Here is a 21,733-nt window from a genome sequence, read left to right as displayed (position 1 = left end):
ATCTTGTTATCATTATGCAAATCGTATTATTTGTCTTGATAAAGCATTCTTATACAAACTCTTTTAAAGAGCCAACTAACTCCCCTCTTATTGCACTGAAATTATAATTCTCCAATCAGCTGCAATTGCCCATGATCGCGTCTTGTCCATTGACCGGCAGTGCAGCGTCCAGATTAATTGAGGTGTTATCTTCTGCTGTGCGCTTAACAGGGATGCTTCACGCACAACCAACTATCGCAATTTCTCTCTTATCTTCCACGGTTTACACTACAATATAGCGGAACGTTATCGAGGTGAACCAGTTCGTTCAACTTGATTGGATTGAGGAGTCACAGTGTGATAAAGAATAACTTGAGACATTTGTTTTATCTTATACTGTATTACTCTCAGTTTAAAAGTCAAACTTGAAATCACTTCCCTCGGTAATCGTCTTCTCGTACTCATCAAATCGGCTCACAAAGTCTTCGCTCATGTCCTGTTCGAAGGAGTTTATCTTTCCACTGCGAATGAATCTGAAATTAGAGCGTAGGATTGCATCAAACTGTAGAATTTTTGTTTTTTTTAAGACAGTTCTCTCCAAAATCGTCCAATTTCATGTTTTTTATTTATCATAAACTTTAGAGGCTTTCCTACCAAAAATACGAAAAAATAGTTCGTGATTTGGTTATCCGAAGTCTCATAATCCTTCGGATAATCGAATATCGAACAATTTTTTTTTTCGTGATTTCGATTAGTCGAAATTTTATACAAACCTTGAAGCTTTGGATAATCGAGGCTTCTGATAATCGTAAATTCGGATAATTGAGGCTTCGAATAATCGAATCTTCGGATAATCGAGGCTTCGAATAATCGAAACATCGGATAACTGAACTTCGGATATCGAGGCTTCGGGTGATTGAAACTTCGGATAATCGAAACTTTGGATAATCGAAACTTTGGATAATGGAAACTTTGAATAATCGAAACTTTGGATAATAGAAACTTTGGATAATCGAAACTTTTAATAACCGAAATTTCGGATAATCGAAACTTCGGATAATCGAGGCTTCCAATAATCGAAACTTTGGATAATTGAGGCTTCGAATAATCGAAGCATCGGATAATCGAGTCTGGGCTGTATTTTCGTATTTGTCCATATTATAACCAACAACTTACTAAAGACAATAAATTCATCAGAATTTTTTTTTATCGAGAATCTTATTTTTGAATATTTATATTTTGTATGGACTAGCCAATGTTCCAAATTGCCCTCTTTTTATTTTTGGAGAAATCTCCGACAAAGTTTTATCCAAATAAAAAAATACAAGTGGAATCCATTTTCGGCTTTCGGGAGAATTGCTCAAAAGTATCATCTTACTGAAACTGGTTAGCATCATTCCTTTTCCTTTCGTCACTGTAGTTGGTTTTTCGTGCCCATTGAACTAAGTTATCCATGTTGCACGATTTGTTGGCTGTAAGAAAAATAATTTTCCGAATTCGTTAAATTGAATTAGGTATTCTAAACATTTTTTTTAAATTTAAAAATTCCAAATTTGTTTAAATTGTACAAAATTCACTTCTTAATCACTGTCTTACAAACTAAAAAGGTTTCCTTAGAACCCATCGTTTAAAAATCATTGCACTTACCCCGCATCGACTCGACGGACAAGTGCTGCTCTAGTGCTGCAACCTGCTGCCCGCTGTACGATCTCCCCAAGAAGGCAGCCGTTTTCGCAATCACTTTCTTCAGATCACGTTTCATTTGCTCGTAGCTCAAAAACAGCACATTGCGTTCGTCGCGCAACTTCCAATAGTCTGCGGCGTGGCCCGCGAATGGAGCATAGATAAGGTTGTCACTCAGGAAGGCGTTGAAAAAGTCCTCCCGGGGTCCGTCGTAACCGACAATGTTCCGGTAGTGGTGATAGAACGAGGTAGCCGCATCCTTGGGCCCACGCGAGACGTAGATGATTTTTGGTCGCACGGTCCAGACGGCGTCCGGCAGCAGCATCGTCGGCAGGTGCGACTTGATGTGACGTGGCCGGGGTAGCCGCTCGACGTCCGTTACGGTGTCCCCTCCGTACAGGGTTAGCGCTCCGGTTAGCCTGAATAACCGGTTGCTTTTAACCAACCTTCATCACCTCTCTAACGGTTCATACTCACTCCAAAAACGGGAATCGCTCGTCCAGCGACAGCTTCCTGGCACGCTCAAAGTTGAGTCCGTTGTTCAGCAGCCAAACCATTTCCTGCGTCCAGGTCGTGCCACACTTGGGAAAGGTCACCACCCAAACGTCGTCCTCGAACACCTGGAAGCTGCGAATCCGCTCGGCCAGCGGCAAATACGTCTCGATCATCACGCTGAACCTCGACGAACCTCGGTCCCTAAGAAAACCCGGTGCCTCATCCGGATATCCACCGGGTCGCGTAACCCGGTAGTGGCGTTCCGTCCCAGGGCACTCGATCCGGTCGAGCGTTTCGTTGGAGAGCTTTTCAAAGTGGAACATGGTCGATTGGATTACAGAGGGAACTTGTGCACGCAACTACGATCGGCGATAGAATAACATGCGCCGCGGTTTCTCCTTCTGCAAGTTGCATTTTTATGTCGCGAATGCAGTTTGCACTCACCACTTGCTGCTAGTGATGGTGTTGAGATGAGTGCCTAGAGGCAAGTGAACTAGAATCGACTTTGCTTATTTATTGAGACGTGAGTAGAATGTGAAAGTGTAAAATTTCTTCAGGCAAAAGAGACGAAACTATTGGCACTACGCCCCCCGGGGCATGGCCTTCCTCTAACGTGGGATTTCTGCTCCAGCGCCTCTGACGAGACAGGAGAAACCGGGACCGACGTTTTACTTCACCATCCGATAGAAGCTCAGTGGATAAGGCGGGAATCGAACCCGCGTCTCATAGCATCATCGGGATCGGCAGCCGAAGCCGCTACCCCTGCGCCACGAGACCCACTAGGCAAAAGAGACGTCGATTATTAATTCCGATTAATAATGGAGGTCGAGTCAAATTGCATTTCTTAAATTAATTAAATAATACCGTTTTTCTTTTAGGGAACTTTCAATTTTGATTGTTTAATGTGAATAATTAAGCTTGTATTGATAACCGCTTTTTAGTATTAGGAAATTTAAATAAAAAAAAAAACAGTTTTAGTAAGTCGAAACATAAGAACTCAAGCCGAAGATGAGCAAAAAATTGTTCAGGTGGCTATGTTACTGGCATGACCAGAACGACAAAGAACATTGTTGGATAGTAAAAAAGTACAGGTAATTATGCCATAGACGTAACTGGAAAGTTATACCGAGAGGTACTGAAAGTCAAATTATTGGTTTTATTTCCGAAAGTTTTGTAAGCTTTTTTTCAATAAGCGGAACTTTTCAAAAAAAAAAGAGTCAGATTTGCGATTCCTTTCCGTAGGGTCGTAAGAATTTTCGCGTCCGCCGTCGGTGTGTTTTTCGTTTTTTTTTCGCGTGCGTGTGTGCGTGTGAAGGTGCGACTGGCTTTGGCTGTCCCGATGACAGTTGAGCCAGTCAGATTTGCGATTCCTTTCCGTAGGGTCGTAAGAATTTTCGGGTCCGCCGCCGGTGTGTTTTTCGTTTTTTTCGCGTGCGTGTGTGCGTGTGAAGGTGCGGCTGGCTTTGGCTGTCCCGATGACAGCTAGCCAGTTCGATTTGACCCTATCAAAACCCTATCATACCATTTCAGCTCTATACACATCGAAACTCGTCGTTCGCACCGTTAATCAGTACCTTACTAAACATCAATCATTTAAAACTCGTAAAATCATCTCAAGTTAAAAGTTACATTGTTTAATCCTTCATTCTTTAATTACAAATGATTTTGGTTCTATCTTTCCACAGCCGGCTGTCTAAGACTAAACCATTTCATTTAAAATTTAACAACCGATAAACGGGAAATTTCTTATCCGCAGCATCCGATTGCTTGCCTTGAGAATAAAATATAATACCTTTCAACAAACACTATGATTTTGGGTCGCATCATCATCTTCTATGATGAATCCTGACCAAATACCCTTCCCTACTAACAAATTTTTAGGTTCCTGACGCTCGTGTGGTGTAAGCACAGAGTAAATCAGCTGCCCTAGTAGCAACCTGCGCTAACTAACATTCCCGTCCCTTAAAATCGAGGTCTACAAACTGACATGGCAGGCGCCGTTGGTGGCCAATGACTGTTACCATTCGAAACTGATCTAGTTTTAGCAATCATGGTGTTTTATCTTTTCAGCGAATTCATACATGCTGTTGATAAGGGAAACACCACTAGATCGTCGAAGTCTATAATCAGTAGTGCTGAAAGGATATTACGGTTCTGTTCAGCAACGGAGGGGCAACCATGGGTGATCTCTCATGCTCATGCTCAATTCGCGGAACTTATCAAAAAAAAAATAAATAAAAAAATGTTTTTATTTTTTTTCAAAATTTGAGCTACTGAACTGTAGGTACTAAACGTCAAATTAACACTTGTAGCACCAACGGGGTCAAAACTTACGCGAAGCACCAAGGGGGTCAACAAAGTTGGAAATGCTACTTCATCCGGCTGTATCTCGGCGAAAACTCAACCGATTTGGATGATTCTTGTTGCATTCGATCCGGAAGAATGTCAAGAATCACCTCCAACAAGGTAGATCCAAAACAGATGCATCTACCTTAAGTTTTAATAAAAAAGGCATTTCAACTTTTTTTTCCAAGGGTTTTATGAGCCGGTGAAGTTGCATTTCCAACTTTTTTGACCCCGTTGGGGCTACAAGTGTTAATGGTTCTTTTTTACGAAAGTTTTGTTGGTTTTTTTTTATCCGCGGCAGTTTTCAAAATTTTCTGATTTTTTTAAAGATATTTTTTTTTTAAATCTTAACTAACATTTCAAATCGGCCAAAAATTCGTTTTATCCGATTTTTTTTCAAAAGGTTAAGAAAATTTCACACGAGTTTTACTTTTTAACATTAAAAGTCGGATCAATCATCGATTGAAAATTGAGGGATTTTTCTGAAAATGGCTGTGTTGGGACACACTAGTGCCCAAACACGAAGCCGTATAGATAAGAGAGAATTTGAATTCGGTTACATTAGTATTAATACACTATCACCTTATCACAACGCTCGGCCAGCGAGCCCGATCACGAGAGAGTTTGGCTACCTACTTTGAAGGTCAAGTTCGTGGTGATCGCCACTCGTAAGTTAAGTTGAAATATACAGTTCGATCTGACCTCACGCGTTTCTCGTTCCTTTGGCAATAAGGTCTTTTTCGATTGCCAATTACGACGCGTTTTTTGATCCTCGAATATTCTGTCGCGGGAGTGTTTGAAGGCCACCGATATCACGCCCTTTGACGACCATTCCCTAACATTTTATGGTCCTTCGATTGCCGGATGTGCGCGATTTATTACGGACAATCGCGGACATTTCTTGTCGTACATTTCGCTGGCGTCAAAAGTGGACTTTATCGGGTCGTGTGGCTCTCGAACACCACGCCGCGTGTGAAGTGGGTGCAATAGTGAAAAAAAGGCGCTAACTGTACTGTCGCGGTAAACTGCGCTGAAGATACATGTCCCGGAAACAGTGATAAGTGCTTAAAAATTGCTGGCGTGTTCTTCGATTAATTGGCGAGTTTCTTCGATCTGCTGCCTCCTGCACCACGAGGTCACCACGTGGCACGGCACGGCGCGGCACGGCGTGGCTTGGGCTGTATTGTGCGAGGAGGACAAAGGGCCTTGACTGGATCAAAGGTCATCGTAGTCTATCGATTGACGACCACGTGAGTACTGCATGTCTGTTGTGGTGGACTGATTCGTTTGGTTTGGGTGTTCGATCGTCAATTCTGCGCTCATCTCGACCTGGTTGGTAGTGTGCGCATTGTGTTTTTCCGCATTTTTGGGCTTTGTTGAGCACTGCTGGTCGCTGTGGGACATGGCTCCTGGACTACGTGCGTTGTTCCACCAAGAGCGGTTCTATCTGGACACACTTACCAACGCAAAGCAGTTTGTGGAGGGTTACAAAGAGGCTCAGCATAGTGGACAACTAGCGGGGTGGAAGCAGCGAATCGATGGTCTTGATGACAAATTTCATGCTAACCGTCTTGCCATCGAACTGTCGCTGGACGATGATGAGGATAAGTCCAAATCAGACAAGGTGACGGCGAAGCCCGAGGATGCCGCTGCGCAAGCTAAAGAGGACGCTGACAAGGATGCCGCTGAAGAAAGCAATCGACTTATACGCAAGAAATTCGAACTGGACTACGTTCTTGTGTACAGCTTCCTGGTCAACGAGATCCAGAAACAAACCGTGGCTCCTCAAGCTGAAGTCAACCCTGTCTCACCTGGACGCTCGCGTGTCAAGCTTCCTGACATCACCCTTCCCATGTTTAATGGTTCGATCTTGGAATGGATCACATTTCGTGATTCATTCAAATCTTTGATTCACTCCAACGCCGACCTGTCGCCTTTCGATAAATTCATGTACCTAGTGGGATCGATGACGCCGAAGGCGAGGGAGAGGATTGACAACATCGATGTTAGTGCTGCTAACTATCCACTCGCCTGGCAGGCATTGGAAGATTTGTTTGAAAACAAGAAGCTTATCTTCAAGGCGTACATGGATGTTCTCTTTGCGATCGAGCCGATGCGTAAGGAATGTTACGAGTCCCTGGCGCAGCTAGTCGACGGCTTCGAGCGGAACCTGAACATGATCAAGAAGTTGGACATCTCAACGGACGGCTGGGGCGCTGTTCTGGGTCACATGGTGTGCAGCCGGCTTGATCCTTCTACATTGAAACAGTGGGAATCACACTATCGTTCCACTGACGTTCCGGACTACAAGGAACTGATGGCGTTCTTAAAGGGTCACCTCTCCGTTCTCCAGTCGCTGCCTACAAAGTCGTCGTCGGAGTCTCACAAGCAAGAACAGCGGCCGCTGAAATCGAAGACCGTCCACGCAGTCACTAGTCCAGCGACCGGCTTGTGCCCGTTCTGCTCCAAGTCCACGCACTCTGCGTTTAAATGCGAAGTCTTCCAAGGGTTGCCAGTCCCGCAACGATTCGACCTTGTGAAGAAGAAGAATCTGTGCATAAATTGCTTGTCGTCGGAGCACATGGTTCGCAATTGCTCGTCAGGCACCTGCAGGGTCAACAAGTGCCACCAAAAACACCACACCATGCTCCACCTATCAGCGGACGATCGCCCAACGAATCCCAACAAACCAGTTGTCTCTCGCTCACATCCGCCCTTGTCGGAAAGCCCGCCGAACCCGTCCTCCTCGCAGTCGTCGCCCCCTCTCCCCTCGGAATCCCAACCGCCCTCTGCCACAAGCCTCGTGTCCACCAACTCGCCCGGAGCCCCTCGAGTTCCTGCCACCGTGCTGCTCCAGACGGCTATCGTTAAGGTCCTCGACTTCTACGGAAATCACCAGTGGGCACGAGTCCTACTCGATCCAGCGTCGCAGCTGAACCTGATCACCGAGAACATCGTGCAGAAGCTGAAACTACGTCGTTACAAGTGTCACCAAGCAATCGGAGGAGTCGGAAACTCGATGGTGACATCGTCGCACGCTGTCCACGTTCAGATTGGGTCACACTGCTCGGACTTCAAGTCCGTTCAATCGTTCCACATTCTGAAAAGGATCACCCAAGATTTACCTACCAGAACTTTCGACCCAACATCGTGGAAACTTCCGACAAACATCACCCTAGCAGATCCCAAATTCTTCGAACCTAGCTCAATCGATCTACTCCTCGGCATGGAACTCTACTACGACCTGCTACTAGACGGGTTCACCAAGCTGGGACCTGAGAAACCGATTCTGCAGAACACAGTCTTCGGCTGGGTTGCCTCTGGGAAAATTGGATCTGGCCAGGCGGAAGGAGCGCTGAAGATGGCCCATGTGTGCAGTGACCAGTCTCTGGATCAACTTCTTAACCGCTTTTGGGAAGTAGAATCCTGTTGGTCAGCAAGCACTCAGTCGATGGAAGAAGTCGCGTGCGAGGAACACTTCGTTGGAAATACCTATCGAGACGAGTCAGGTCGGTTTGTAGTCACCCTTCCGAAACAACCATCCGTCCTGAACCAACTAGGAGACTCGAAGAAAATTGCCACAAGACGATTTCTTGCCTTGGAACGTCGTCTCGATGCAAACCCTCAATTGAAACAAGTCTATACCAATTTCATTGAGGAGTATCATCAGCTGGGGCACATGCGCGAAGTTGAAGATGTCAGCTCCCATCCAGCTGGTCCGTCGTACTACTTACCACACCACGGAGTTGAAAAGGCGGACAGCACCACTACAAAACTACGAGTTGTATTCGACGCCTCCTGTCGGACGGACAGTGGAGTCGCGTTGAACCAGGCACTGATGGTCGGATCAGTGGTCCAAGACGACCTTTTCGCCATACATCTTCGTTTTCGTATGAATCGGATCGCCTTAATCGCGGACATTGAAAAAATGTACCGTCAGATTCGCATCCATCCTTCGGACTACCAACTCCAACGAATCCTTTGGCGCAATTCCTCCTCCGAACCGCTTCGCACGTTTGAGCTGACGACAGTCACCTACGGAACTGCCTCAGCCCCGTTTTTGGCCACGCGATGCTTGAACGAGCTGTCTAAGCAAGGCGCGGAGGACTACCCACTTGCGTCACTGGCATTGGGTAGGGACTTCTACGTGGACGACATGCTAACCGGAGTGTACGACGAAGAGGAAGGCGAAGAACTCTGCAAGCAGCTGTTGTCACTTTTGCCATCTGCCGGGTTCAGTCTACGGAAGTGGGCATCAAACTCCGCCGAAGTTCTCTCGAAAATACCCCCCGAGCTGCGCGACGAACGATCCGTTCTGGGGCTGGAATCCCACACAACTCCAATAAAAACTCTAGGAATCCAGTGGCAGCCAGCTACAGACACGTACAGCTATGCGGTTCCAATCTGGTCTACACAGTCTGTCATCACACGTCGCGTCGTCGCATCCGATCTAGCCAAGCTGTTCCTACCGCTCGGCCTGCTGGGTCCGGTAATAGTTCTTGCCAAGATATTCGTCCAATCTCTTTGGGAAGAAAACAAATCATGGGATGCACCGTTGAAGCCAGAACAGCAGCAGTATTGGTGGGAATATCGCAACAGTCTAGAAGACATCCCATCAATATCCATTCCTCGATGGGTAGCGTGCGCGAGTGATCCTGTGCTCGTCGAGTTGCACGGGTACTGCGATGCATCCGAACGTGCGTATGGAGCCAACATCTACATACGAACCGTATCCAGGGACGGCACTATTTCGGTGCGACTGTTGTGCGCCAAATCGAAGGTGGCGCCTTCAGGAAAGTCCAAGAATTCAGTACTACTATCCTTACCACTGTTGGAGCTCTCATCGGCACTTCTCCTGGCTCACCTGTACCACAAGGTTGCCGCCAGTCTCGACCTGAAGACGAAGCCATTTTTCTGGACGGACTCGATGATAGTTCTGTGCTACATTCGCTCACCACCGGCCCGCTGGAAAAAGTTTGTTGCAAACCGAGTGGCGGAGATCCAACGACTCACCGCTGGAGGGATCTGGTCGCATTGTCCTGGGGCCGAAAATCCAGCGGACATAATCTCACGTGGAATGAGCCCCGCGGAGCTGAGAGACACACCCGCGTGGTGGATCTCACACGAGTGGCTTAATCGAGAGTCCCGATTTTGGCCGCTGATAAATCAGCCCCTTCCTGACTACCTGCCGGGCATCGCCCAGGCGGAACGTGCGGTAGCGCTCCCGGTTCAAGAAGTAAAACCAAACGAACTCTTCGCGATTCAGTCATCGTTCCCTCTCCTGCTTCGTCTTGTCGCCTACCTTCGTCGGTTCCAGCACAACGTGTCCTCTCGAGATCGCAACAACCGGAGGATCGGACACCTAACAACTCTCGAGCTGACTGACGCGACGAAGATTCTTGTTCGAATCGTACAAAGAGAAGCCTTCGCCCGAGATCTAGCCGAAATTGAATCCAGTGGACAAGTAAGCCATCGTTCGGAACTGAAAAATCTGGCACCTATCCTGGTCGATGGGGTCCTCCGTGTGGGTGGTAGACTAAAACACGCAGCCATCTCCGAAGATAGGAAACATCCCATGATCTTGCCAGCTCGTCACCCCCTGACCGAGCGCATTTTGGTGCACTACCACGAGAAACATCTCCACGCTGGACCGCAGCTTCTCGTAGCCTGTGTCAGAGAAAGATTCTGGCCCCTTCGTGTGCGCAATTTGGCACGGACTATAGTGCATACCTGCGTGAATTGCTATCGTTGCAAGCCCACCACCAGCGAGCAGCTCATGGGAGACCTGCCCCAACAAAGAGTCACACCCACGCTGCCGTTCCGCAACACCGGCGTTGACCTGTGCGGACCGTTCCAGTATCGCAAGGCGCCGAGAGCAGCACCAACTAAATGCTATGTGGCCATTTTCGTGTGCCTCGTCACAAAGGCTGCCCACATCGAACTTGTCTACGACCTTAGTACAGCCGCCTTCTTAGCGGCCTTGCACAGATTTATCGCTCGTCGAGGGAAGCCGAAGCTCATCCAGTGCGACAACGCAACGAACTTCAAGGGAGCAGAAAGGGAATTGGAGAAGTTACGAAAGCAGTTCATCAACCAGCAACTCCAAGCCGCAGTGGTCAACCGCTGTGCAGACGACGGCATCGACTTTAAGTTCATTCCGCCCCGCAGTCCCAATTTTGGCGGATTGTGGGAAGCGGCGGTGAAGTCGTTTAAAAAACACCTGCGTGCCACAATTGGAAATTCGGTACTGTCGCAAGACGAGTTCGTCACCCTACTGGCACGGATTGAAGCCTGCTTAAACTCCAGACCGTTGACTCCGCTCTCTGCCGACCCAAATGACCTGGAGGTCTTGACCCCAGGCCACTTCCTCACTTTTCGTCCGCTCACTTCGCCTCCCGAGCCCGACCTGTCCGAGATTCCACGGAACCGTCTCGATCGCTGGCAGGAGAATCAAGAACTACTACGGCGCATTTGGAAGCGTTGGACTATCGATTACCTCTCGGGCTTACACCCACGCACGAAGTGGACGCAGAAGCGTGATAACATCAACGTCGGCACGTTAGTGCTACTCAAGGAGGATAATCTGCCACCCCTGAAGTGGCGCTACGGTCGTGTGATTCGTGTCTGTCGTGGCGATGACAACAACATCCGTGTCGTCGTTGTACGCACCGCCGACGGAGAGTACACACGGTCCATCTCGAAGATCTGCGTCCTGCCGTTACGCCAACCCATCGCTGATGTCGCTGGCGCGGCCAACCCAAACCCCGAGGACTAAATCTTCCATCGCAACGCTGCGGCGTTGCGCACCGGGAGGCCTACGGGCCTCCAACCCCTGTAAGTTGTTTCAATATTGAATTTGCAAAAAGCTCATGAATTTTTCGTCCCCCGGCATGTTTTTGGCTCATCGATGGCGACTCCAACCCACAACCATGAGCGCGCCCAACGCGGACGATCAACGAGCATCAACCGAGAACGCGCAGAGGATCTCCCGTGACGTCACCAGGAGCAGCAATTTGGAAGGAGAGGAGAGCGGTCGATAGTCGAAGCAGAGCTGCTGTGGACAACATCAACAAAGATGACCTTGGCCTTCTGCGACGAGGCAGAAGGGTGCGATCGCGTGTATTGGTTGAAAGCTGACCCTTTCAACGGGGGCCGGCATGTTGGGACACACTAGTGCCCAAACACGAAGCCGTATAGATAAGAGAGAATTTGAATTCGGTTACATTAGTATTAATACACTATCACCTTATCACAACGCTCGGCCAGCGAGCCCGATCACGAGAGAGTTTGGCTACCTACTTTGAAGGTCAAGTTCGTGGTGATCGCCACTCGTAAGTTAAGTTGAAATATACAGTTCGATCTGACCTCACGCGTTTCTCGTTCCTTTGGCAATAAATTTCTCGTGCGAAATAAATTCGTCTTTTTCGATTGCCAATTACGACGCGTTTTTTGATCCTCGAATATTCTGTCGCGGGAGTGTTTGAAGGCCACCGATATCACGCCCTTTGACGACCATTCCCTAACAGGCTGTAACTCAAAAACGGTGCATTTTGTCAAAATCGAAACACGAACAAAACAAATTTTATCGTGTTTCTTTTTCATTTTCTTACATTCAACATAATATATTAATTATTAATATTCGATCATACATATACCCAAGGCCTTCGGATAATTGAGTCTGAAAATGTAATACAGTCCAGACTCGATTATCCGAAGGACTTGGAAAAAATTCACTTCGGATAATCAAATGTTCGGATAATCGAATCACAATTTTTTTCAATTTCTTTTTTTTCATTTTTGAGGTTAAGTTTGACCTACAAACTACTCTAAAGTTATTTAGATTTTTTTTAATCCAAGATGGCGGCCGAAATGGCGGTTTTGAAATACTGAGAAAATGTGTTTGATATGGTAAAAGGCAATCAACAACTCAAATTTAACTAAAATGGGGTCACAAAACTCGAATTTAATGTTTAAAATAAGAAAATAAAATAAATATTAAAACATATTGTGTGCATGATTCGATTATCCGAAGTCCCATACAAACCTTCGGATAATCGAAACTTCGTATAATCGAGTCAGGACTGTATTGAATATTTCGCCCTTTTGAAATGTTAGTCTTGATTAAAAAAAATCAAAATGTTTCTTTTCGAATAGATCTGAAAATTTCACAAATGTTTATTTTTCTAACATTAAAATTGGAACATTAGTTGCCGGAATATTCACATTATAAAATGGGGGGCTGTCTTGGTAAGACTTAAGGAGGTATTAGAATGTGACAAACAAATAAACAAATTCTCTTTTCTTCGTGTTTGACAGTTTTCCAAACTCGCAAACAAAGCTAAATGTATGCAGGATGACGTTTCTACAAACAAAACAGGCAAACTATCAAACTGTCAAAAAACGCGAATTTGTTTGTTTGTTTGTCAAAGTCTAAAATCTCCTTATTGTATTCGTTGTTTCTCAAAAAAGAGATTTCTTTTTAGTTTAGATCAAAATTTAAGTCACACACTTTATCAAAATTTATGAAAAGTATTTTCCGATCGAAAAATTTGATTTTTATCGGCTTCTTATTTCTTTTAACCTATTTTTTATGAATAGTACTTATTACTAAGAAAATTCCTCTAAAAGATACAGAGTACCATTTCTGTATGGACAGCTGGAAAAATTGTATGGAGCCTTGTATGACACAAAATGGCTTTTTTGGACATAGGGAAACTTCCGGAATTTGGGGAGAATTGCTCAATTTATTTCGTGAAAATATTCCCAGAACTTCATTTGCCTTCAAGTATCAAACTGAAAGTCGGATCCACTCAGTTCGCGTTCAATGTATTCATCGAAAAGTTTGATGAACTCCTCAGAAAGTTCATTTTTATGGTCTCCAATCTGCCCCTTTCGCATGAACCTAAAATATAAACAAGTTTAGTTATGATGAATTTCCCCTTTACAGTAAGCAAGAACTAACTCAAAGTTTTCACCAGCTCTTCCATTCATCCGCATGGCATTTTGGGTCATTTGAACATTGTTTGTCGAAGGATTTTCTGCAAAAGAATGTTAATTCTGACATCAATTTTAAAATCGCATCTCACCCTACTCACTCTTCATCTGATCAAACGACAAGTGCTCAGCCAGGGTATCCAACTGTTCATCGGTGAACTCCTTGCCAAAAAATTGACACACTTGCGCCACCACACTTCTCAAGTCCCGCTTCATGCGCTCGTACGAGAGAAACAAAACGTTCCTGTCCTCGCGGACGCGCCAAAACTCGAGCACGTGCTGAACCTGCGGACAGTACATGACCTTGTCGGCCGCCAGCTGGCGCAGAAAGGTGTCCTTGGTCCCGCGGAATCCCATGATCATTTGGTAGTGATGCAGGTACGAAACTGCCACGTCCTTTGGGTTACGCGAGACGTACACAATGCGAGGCTTTACGGTCCACAGCTGCTGGGGGAGCAGCGGAAGGGGAAGGTGGGACTTGATGTGGCGAGGTCGGGGCAAGTTTTCAACCGTGGTGACGGTGTCCACGGGGATGTTGTGACCCACGGCACCGAGTCTGTGGGAAGAGATTCTATGAGAAGCTTGACGGATTGTGATTAATGATGCGGATACTTACTCGAAAAACACCGATCGCGAGTTTAGGTTGACTTGCTTCGCCGTGTCGTAGTCCAAGTCGTGGTCAATCAGCCAAACCATTTCCTGCGTCCACGTTGTGCCACACTTGGGGAAGGTCACGATCCAAACGTCATCTTCGTACACTTGGAAGTTGCGGATTCGGTCGGCGTAGTCGACGAACTTTGCTGGCAGGACGCAGGGTTTTGTGTCCTCTGGGGAGTCTTTCAGCTGGACTTCGACGAATGTGGGAGCTCCAGGGCAGCCGAGCGAGTCGGCCTCGTCAAATTCTAAAGGTTTAAAGTCAAACATTTTCAAACGCACTTGTTTCGTCGTGAACTCGCGGACCAGACTGAAAGCAAAAGTTGAAACGACACAACCAGCGACAGCCAGTCGTTGCTGCTGCTAACGACCTTGGTCAAGACTAACTGTTCGTGGGGTAGTAGAACGATGGACTAGCCACAAACCACGACTGATTGAAACGAATATAAATGTAAAGAGCGAATCTTGAAATAGAGATAAAATGGAACGGAACTTAATCGTTTTCTAATCTAATCTAATCTAATCAGACCCTAGCGCAGCCAATCTTTCGAAGGGATCCTGGAGAGTGCCTTAGGTTAGATGACGCCTAGCACCCTTCTTGTCATTTATTAACATTTGTAGTGCGCCATTGCATCGGAATGCATTGAAACATCACAAGCGTTAAAGCGGCCAGGCCTACTGCGTAAAGCCGTATCGCAGAGATGACTCGTAATTGGGTTGAGTTTGAGCACAGAGTGTTCGAACAACAACACAATTCTGAATCGACAGGGGAGGAAGAAGCGTGGGGACACACCACCATACGCTCCGAGATTTTGGTTGTATTCGTTGGGAGCACCATGCTAAGAAGGTTTGGTACTCCGGGACCCTCTGGGATGGGACATTGTATTTCCACGAATGCCCTGGACTCTATTTGCCGTGGTTATAGCGCCACTACTCGCTCTGGAACGGAACTTAATCGTTTTGTAAAAAAAGAGACTCTCAAAATCAACAGTTACGTTTATCAGTGCGTACTAAATTATTCATAGTATCGGAAGTCACTCCCATCCAGTTCGTGGTCTATGAAGCGTTGAAAGCGATCGATATAGTCGGGTGATAGCTCAGTTTTATAGCATCCAACTTGACCTTTCCTCATGAACCTGTTGAGGACAAGACATTTATTGATACAATCTTTGGAATAATCCACAAATTTGTAAACGCACTCAAACTTAACCTTCCGTCCGGAAATCGATTCAATCCCTTTGCACAGTGCCATGTTGTTGGCGGATGGGTTTTCTGTTTAGCAAAAATATTAATTGTTTTACATAAAAACTGTGATTTCGCTTTCCTTACTTCTCATGGTATCAAATGACAGATGATCTGCAAGCTGTTCCAATTGTGCTTCGTCGTATTGTTTATTGAAGAACTTTATTACTCGAAGCAGCACGCTTGTTAGATCCTGAAGAAAAAACGTAACATACTTGTGTTGATCGAGTTCAATACCAACGCAATACCAACCTTCTTCATCTCCTCAAAGTGCAAAAACAGTACATGGTCCAACTGACGAATGTTCCAAAAGTCCAGCGCGTGCTTCACCTGGGGACACCACAGCACCTTATCGGCGAGCAATCCGTCGAAAAATACCTCCTTTGGTCCGGTGAATCCGTGCAGATGGTGATAGTGGTGCATGTAGGACACGGCCACATCCTTGGGATTCCGAGCGCAGTACACGATCCGAGGCTTGACTGTCCACAGTTGGGAGGGTAGAAAGGCCAACGGGAGGTGTGTTTTGATGTGACGAGGTCTTGGGAGATGTTCCACTTGCTGAATGGTATCGACGGGACATCCCAGGATCACCCAAGAAAGTCTGAAAGAAGCATTGATCGATCAATATCTGGGATATTACTTTCACGATGCCTCCATACTCCAAGAACACTGATCGTTCAAGCAGATTCACTTTGCTAGCCGTGCCATAATCCAGGTCATGATCGATCAACCAAACCATTTCCTGGGTCCAGGTCGTCCCTGCCTTGGGGAACGTCACAATCCACACGTCATCCTCGTACACGGTCAGATTCCGAATCCTGGCGGCCGCATCCAGGAACGTGGGCGTGATGACACAGTGCGCCGGAGTTCGTTTCTGCTCCCCGTTCGGAATGCCAGCCGTATCGTTGAGTCGGATCTCGATCTGCTGGTGGTGCAGGTCCGTAGTGAGTTGCGAATCGATCACTCTGTAGGAGAACATTTTGTGTCGCGTGTCCAGCGGTCAACGGTACACTGATCGTTACCTGGCGTTGGCAGCAGGTTGTCGTCCTGCAACTCATTTCCGCGTTTGAAGGAGCGCGCAAAGTAAACAGACTTTGTTGCGTCGAACCGCTTGCAATCTCTCCGTTAGTCATGTTGAGGTAGGGTGAGTAATTTTGGCCAAAGCAAGATTACTGTCGGATTTAAGGATAAACTTATCATGCTTTACCTTAGCGATGTTGTCATCGATGCTTTCAATAAAGTGTAAACACAAAGGTAACCCATTCCATTGAAAATCTCTCCTCCCTACTGTCTTATCAATCGCGTGACTAGCCTAGGCCAACGATGGTGTTGATCATGGAAAGGCCGTACACAATGCAATGTCATCAACCATGAAGTAGCTGTGCAAGCTAATTCGACTCGTGTCTTAAAGTAAACTCAGGTTGTCACAAATTTAAAATAATGATTTTATTCTTTGTATGAAAAATTAGTTCCTTTCAGTTCATTTTTCACTAACAGTTTTAACTTATTTACGTATTCTTCTGGTAGCTCATCCTTGTATGATCCAATCTGACCCTTACGCATGAATCTGTAAAAAAAAATTGTAGATAAATTTCACATAACGACCTCTTACTGAAACATACCGAAAATCAGGTATTTTGCGACCCATTGCCTCATTAAGGTAGGACACCAAGTTCTGATTGTTGGCAAACTTGTTATCTTAGGGATGAAAGTAAAGCTTAACTTCCTAATATTCAATCAATCTCAAACACATACCTTTCATGACCTCGAACGAGAGATGCTTCTCCAAGCGTTCAACTTCTTCGCTCGAGAGAGATTTCCCAAAGAAATCTCCCACTTTTTCAAGAACCTCGCTCATGTTCCTCTTCATATCTTCAAAGTGTAGAAATAGCACGTGATCGCGACGGTTCTCCGCAAGCCGCCAAAACTCGGTGGCATGCTTAACCTGGGGACACCAGTTGAGTCGGTCGGCCAGGATTGCGTCCAGGAAGTCTTGCTGCGATCCCTGGAAGCCGTGCAGATGCCGGTAGTGATGCATGTACGAAGTGGTTACGTCCGTGGGATTCCGAGCGGTGTAGACGATCTTGGGCTTGACGGTCCACAGTTGCTTGGGGAGCAAAGCAAGTGGGAGGTGGGACTTGATGTGACGAGGTCGGGGCATTTGTTCGATCAGGGATATCGTGTCCGGGACTTCCAAATCGGTGAAAAATGTATTCAACCTGTAACATGTTTGATCAGTATTATCTCCTTAAATATGTATTCAAGGTTCATCAAACTCGAGAAATACTGAACGTTCTGTCAAATGAACTTTGGTGGCTGTTTCGTAATCAAGGTCATGGGCGATCAACCACACCATCTCCTGGGTCCAGGTTGTTCCCGCCTTTGGAAAGGTCACGATCCAAACGTCATCTTCGTACACGGTGAAATTCCGGATGCGCTCAGCAAACTCCCAATATCTAAACGAAACTCGAATCAACTAACGACAACTCAAGTATTGACTCATTACCTGGCCGGCATGACACAGTGCACCGGAGTCCAGCCAGGATCTCCCGTTGGATTGACCGACAGATCGTCGAGACAAACTTCCACCAAGTTCTTGTTGAACGGTGTCTCAAAGCGCTCCACTTCGGATCGGTTTAGCGGATTAAAGTGGAACATTCTACCAATGATGCATCAACGTGCGAATGCAACGAGATACTGACTTGGCAATTTGCAGTCAATTGTTATCTGCGAGAAGCGCGTGCCATGAGCTACGTAGAAGCGATGACTGTAATGTCTTATCAGTTTATAGCGAGTTCTGATTAGTATGTTGTCTAGGTTATTTAATTTCACAGCTTAAAAGTCACTTCAATGGCCCAATAACCCCGTCAGTGATATGTATTCAGACAGAAAGAATTGCATATCGTAAAACATACAATTTATTCTCTATATTTGAAGTTTGTACCACGCAACTCGTTAATCATCAAACAATCCAACTTGTTTATGTACTCTTGGGGAAGTTCATTCTTGTACGATCCGATCTGTCCTTTTCGCATGAATCTAAAAGCATCAATAAATTTTGAGTCACATTTTTACGCTGAATATTTGTTTTAAATCATACTTAAAATCCGTTTGTTCGCGACCCATAGCCTTAGCTACGTTAGAAACCAGGTGTTCGTAGTTTACAGATTTGTTATCTTAAAAAAAATCGAAAATTCGAGTCGTATTATTCAAAAGATTTAACAAATTAAATCATTAAAATACCTTTCATGGTATCAAACGAAAGATGTTGCTCTAATTCTTTGATTTCTACGTCACTCAAAGTCCTTCCAAAGAAATCACAAACCTTTCGGATAACTTCCGCCAGGTTCCTCTTCATATCTTCAAAGTGGAGAAAAAGCACGTGATCGCCATGGTTTTCCATGATCCGCCAAAATTCCGTCGCATGCTTAATCTGAGGACACCAGATGAGCTTATCCGCCAAGATACCATCCAAATAATCCTGCTGCGATCCCTGAAAACCGTGCAGATGCCGGTAGTGATGCATGTACGAGGTGGTCACGTCCTTTGGATTTCGGGCCGTGTAGACGATCTTTGGTTTGACGGTCCACAATTGCTTGGGGAGCAAAGCGAGTGGGAGGTGGGACTTTATGTTGCGAGGACGCGGCATTGCTTCTACAAGAGATATTGTATCTGGAAGCTCGATGGCATTTATAGCAGCGAATAATCTAGAAAAAATGTCTTTGAAAAATTTGATTCCGGATGTAGAATATTCCACCAACTCAAGAAACAGTGATCGCTCAGTGACGTTGACTTTGGACGCAGTTTCGTAATCAAGTCCATTGGTAATTAACCAAACCATCTCCTGGGTCCAGGTTGTCCCTGCCTTTGGGAAGGTCACGACCCAGACGTCGTCATCATAAACGGTCAAATTCCGAATGCGCTCTGCAAACTCGCAATACCTGCGTGACATAAAAAATCATGCTAAAGCAGTTTAACAAAACAATTTTGAACTCTAAATACCTGGCCGGCATGACACAGTGCACCGGAGTCCAGGAGGGATCTCCGGTCGGATTAACCGAGCGGTCATCGAGACAAACTTCCACAACATGCTTGTTGAGTGGTGCCTCAAAACGCTCCACCTCGCTTCTGTTCAGCTGATTGAAGTGAAACATCCTGCTTCGATTGAGATACTGAACGTCTTTGGCAAAATGTAACCACGAGTTGTGCGAATTCGGCCAGATACTGATTTTCGTGCAATTTTTTGTTATCTTCGTCTGCTGAAGATTACGTCAGTGCATCGGTCTTTGTTTGGTTTTATACTTATTGCATTGATTGATTGTTTTTATTTTATCAAATATTTCCAAAATCTTAATTTGGACGCAACCTTGGCAGCCCGTTACCAAGTGGCAGAGAGGTGGTTTTTATTTCGGAGTCGAAAAAAATGAGGTCTTATCAGTTTATTTGGTTGAATTGTGCATTCAAATCATTTGATAATTTGTTGGAAAATTTGAAGTCCGTCAGGATTTTTGTTATCACTGTTTGCAAATCAGCTTATCACGTTCGCTTGCATTACTTGCAACATTGACAAGCATACGATAAACTTTATGATTGTTATCAAAACTATAGCTTTATGACACGTAATGAGAGCTAATAAGGCAAACACGACGGTCATAACATTTATTCAGGTTCTAATAAGATTGAAAAATAATGAGAGTAATTTTCACTATCTATTTCCAGATCGAGTACCGCGATCGCGAGATCCAGCGCCTGGGCGCCCTATTTGCCGGGGGTCGTCCCGCCGCGGCGCTGGCCAAGGACTGCTGCTACCGGAGTGTCAACACGCTGAACGAGGACGTTGGCAAGCTGCAGGAGGAAAAGCTGGCCATGCAGAACAAACTGTCGGAGGCGATGGCCAGCCAGGAAAGTGCGAGCAAAAAGCTCCAAAAGCTGTCCGAACGCAACCGTCAGCTGGAGCACGAGCTGAAGGAAATTGAAAACGTGGCGCTGAGCGTGGAGTCGGAGGCGAATTTGAACATTCTGGACAAGGAGCGGGTAAACTCGGACTTGCAGATTCGGCTGCAGCAGTCCAGCATGAGGATTAAGGAGCTGGAGACGATACTGGAGGTTAAGAGTTCTGGGGGTTTTACACCGATCAGTTCGTCGGCTTCGGCGTGCTCGCTAGATTCGACGCTGCAGAACGCGTTGAAGCAAGCGAACGAGGAGAAGCGTGCCCTGTACAAACAGCTGAACGAGCTGAAGCAGCGAGAGCATGCGTTGCTGTGTGACTACGAAAAGGTTAAGGCAAAGTACTCCAAGTTGAAGGTTAAGTTGTCGAGCCAGATTGCGTTTGGGGCTGAAAATGTTGCTGGTGAGGGTGCGGATTTGGGTGAGTTGAAAGAGAAGCTTGCTGGCTTGGAGGATCGTTTGAGGGAGGTTCAGGAAGAACGTGATCGCTGCTGTGGAGAGTCGAAACGGCTGCGTGATAGCATAGCCAAGTTGAGGGGTGAAAATACGGAGAAGGACTTGCGAATCACACAGTTGGAAAGTGAGTTGTGTCTGCAGAAGAAGGCAAGTACGAGTTCGAACACGGGACGGTTGCGAACGGCGGATTCTACCGGCTCTGGGCAGACGTCGCTTTCGGTGCAGGCCGCGTTCCACCGGGTCGAGCGAGAGCGTGACGCAGCTAAGCGGGAAGCTCAGCAGTTGGAAATTGAGCGTGACTCGTTGAGGAACAAGCTTAAGTTGGCAACCAAAAGCCAAATCGATGAGCAGACCAAGCACGAGGAGACGATCATCGGATACAGCGGTCAGATTGCGAAGCTCGAGGCGGAGAAGCGCGATCTGCTGTGCGGCCAGAGTTCGTCCCAAACGACGGTGCATCTTTTGCGCGAGGAGAACCGAGACCTGCAGGAGCGGCTGAAGGACGTCGAGAGTCACTTTAGCAAGTTGCGAGTGGCGCACTCGCAGCTGAAGATTCTGCAGGAGCAAACGGAACGAGCGCTGACGCAGCACCAGGACCGGCTGATGTGCTACGAAAGCCAGTTGGGCAGTGCCGAGGCCAAGCTGAACCAGGTCGACGGGACGATCGATTGCGCCAACAAGGACATTGGCAAGCTGCGCGGCGATGTTAGCGTGCTGAAGGCTTCGAATGCGGCGCTGCAGCGCGAGAAGGATAAGTTGCTGGTAGGATGATCAAGACTACGGTTTTTTGAGAAGGATGTTTATGGTCGCTTTTTTGCAGATCGAACTGGACAAAAAAACGGAGAAGCTGTTCACGGTGGAGACCGAGCTGGGTAACCTGAAGGCGAGCAAATCCGGCATGAGGGACACCATCGATCGGCTTCAACGAAAACTCGAG

At 46.3% G+C, this 21,733-nt stretch overlaps 5 protein-coding genes across 6 annotated transcripts in view; 1 reads left to right on the top strand and 4 right to left on the bottom strand.

The window, feature by feature from the left end:
• Positions 1-21,733, top strand: part of LOC6052916 (centrosomal protein of 135 kDa) — a 58,542-nt gene that overhangs the window by 4,222 nt on the left and 32,587 nt on the right. For both annotated transcript variants that reach the window (XM_038251904.1, XM_038251905.1), the window contains exons 3-4: positions 20,113-21,558; positions 21,617-21,732. In XM_038251904.1, coding sequence (XP_038107832.1) covers positions 20,113-21,558; positions 21,617-21,732 — 1,562 coding nt within the window. The remainder of the gene's footprint in view (positions 1-20,112; positions 21,559-21,616; position 21,733) is intronic.
• Positions 360-2,679, bottom strand: LOC6052920 (luciferin sulfotransferase). Its single transcript, XM_001869064.2, has 4 exons — positions 2,140-2,679; positions 1,627-2,081; positions 1,358-1,451; positions 360-512 (listed from the first exon to the last, which is right to left on the bottom strand). Exons 1-4 carry the CDS (start codon positions 2,478-2,480, stop codon positions 392-394), a joined length of 1,011 nt encoding a protein of 336 aa, XP_001869099.1. The 5' UTR covers positions 2,481-2,679; the 3' UTR covers positions 360-391.
• Positions 13,234-14,486, bottom strand: LOC6043280 (luciferin sulfotransferase). Its single transcript, XM_038251908.1, has 4 exons — positions 14,114-14,486; positions 13,599-14,053; positions 13,466-13,541; positions 13,234-13,405 (listed from the first exon to the last, which is right to left on the bottom strand). The coding sequence occupies exons 1-4, from the start codon at positions 14,419-14,421 to the stop codon at positions 13,285-13,287; spliced, it is 960 nt and encodes a 319-aa protein (XP_038107836.1). The 5' UTR covers positions 14,422-14,486; the 3' UTR covers positions 13,234-13,284.
• LOC119766684 (luciferin sulfotransferase-like) lies at positions 15,146-16,706 on the bottom strand. Its single transcript, XM_038251910.1, has 5 exons — positions 16,053-16,706; positions 15,646-15,994; positions 15,481-15,586; positions 15,351-15,423; positions 15,146-15,287 (listed from the first exon to the last, which is right to left on the bottom strand). Exons 1-5 carry the CDS (start codon positions 16,370-16,372, stop codon positions 15,167-15,169), a joined length of 969 nt encoding a protein of 322 aa, XP_038107838.1. The 5' UTR covers positions 16,373-16,706; the 3' UTR covers positions 15,146-15,166.
• On the bottom strand, positions 16,840-18,092 carry LOC6043281 (sulfotransferase 1A1). The gene is made up of 5 exons (XM_038251907.1): positions 17,900-18,092; positions 17,670-17,849; positions 17,149-17,612; positions 17,016-17,091; positions 16,840-16,960 (listed from the first exon to the last, which is right to left on the bottom strand). The coding sequence occupies exons 1-5, from the start codon at positions 18,049-18,051 to the stop codon at positions 16,840-16,842; spliced, it is 993 nt and encodes a 330-aa protein (XP_038107835.1). The 5' UTR covers positions 18,052-18,092.

Source organism: Culex quinquefasciatus, chromosome 2 (assembly GCF_015732765.1).
Source record: "Culex quinquefasciatus strain JHB chromosome 2, VPISU_Cqui_1.0_pri_paternal, whole genome shotgun sequence".
NCBI lineage: Eukaryota > Metazoa > Arthropoda > Insecta > Diptera > Culicidae > Culex > Culex quinquefasciatus.
The sequence above is the reverse complement of the archived record's forward strand: the minus strand, read 5'-3'. Positions and strand labels throughout refer to the sequence as shown.

Bases quoted from the DNA above. Each gene is read 5' to 3' on its own strand.
- LOC6052920 (XM_001869064.2), bottom strand. From the start codon at position 2,480: ATGTTCCACTTTGAAAAGCTCTCCAACGAAACGCTCGACCGGATCGAG. The intron at 2,082-2,139 runs GTGAGTATGAAC...CCGGTTATTCAG, and splicing joins GAGCGATTCCCGTTTTTGGA to GCTAACCGGAGCGCTAACCC. The intron at 1,452-1,626 runs GTAAGTGCAATG...TTTTTCTTACAG, and splicing joins GTCCGTCGAGTCGATGCGGG to CCAACAAATCGTGCAACATG.
- LOC119766684 (XM_038251910.1), bottom strand. From the start codon at position 16,372: ATGTTCTCCTACAGAGTGATCGATTCGCAACTCACTACGGACCTGCAC. The intron at 15,995-16,052 runs GTATGGAGGCAT...TGCTTCTTTCAG, and splicing joins GAACGATCAGTGTTCTTGGA to ACTTTCTTGGGTGATCCTGG. The intron at 15,587-15,645 runs GTTGGTATTGCG...TTTTTTCTTCAG, and splicing joins ACTTTGAGGAGATGAAGAAG to GATCTAACAAGCGTGCTGCT.
- LOC6043281 (XM_038251907.1), bottom strand. From the start codon at position 18,051: ATGTTCCACTTTAATCCGCTAAACCGATCCGAAGTGGAGCGCTTTGAG. The intron at 17,613-17,669 runs GTTTGATGAACC...AACATGTTACAG, and splicing joins GAACGTTCAGTATTTCTCGA to GTTGAATACATTTTTCACCG. The intron at 16,961-17,015 runs GTATGTTTCAGT...TTTTTTTTACAG, and splicing joins CGCAAAATACCTGATTTTCG to ATTCATGCGTAAGGGTCAGA.
- LOC6043280 (XM_038251908.1), bottom strand. From the start codon at position 14,421: ATGTTTGACTTTAAACCTTTAGAATTTGACGAGGCCGACTCGCTCGGC. The intron at 14,054-14,113 runs GTAAGTATCCGC...CTCTTCCCACAG, and splicing joins TCGCGATCGGTGTTTTTCGA to ACTCGGTGCCGTGGGTCACA. The intron at 13,406-13,465 runs GTTAGTTCTTGC...TTTATATTTTAG, and splicing joins AGAGCTGGTGAAAACTTTGA to GTTCATGCGAAAGGGGCAGA.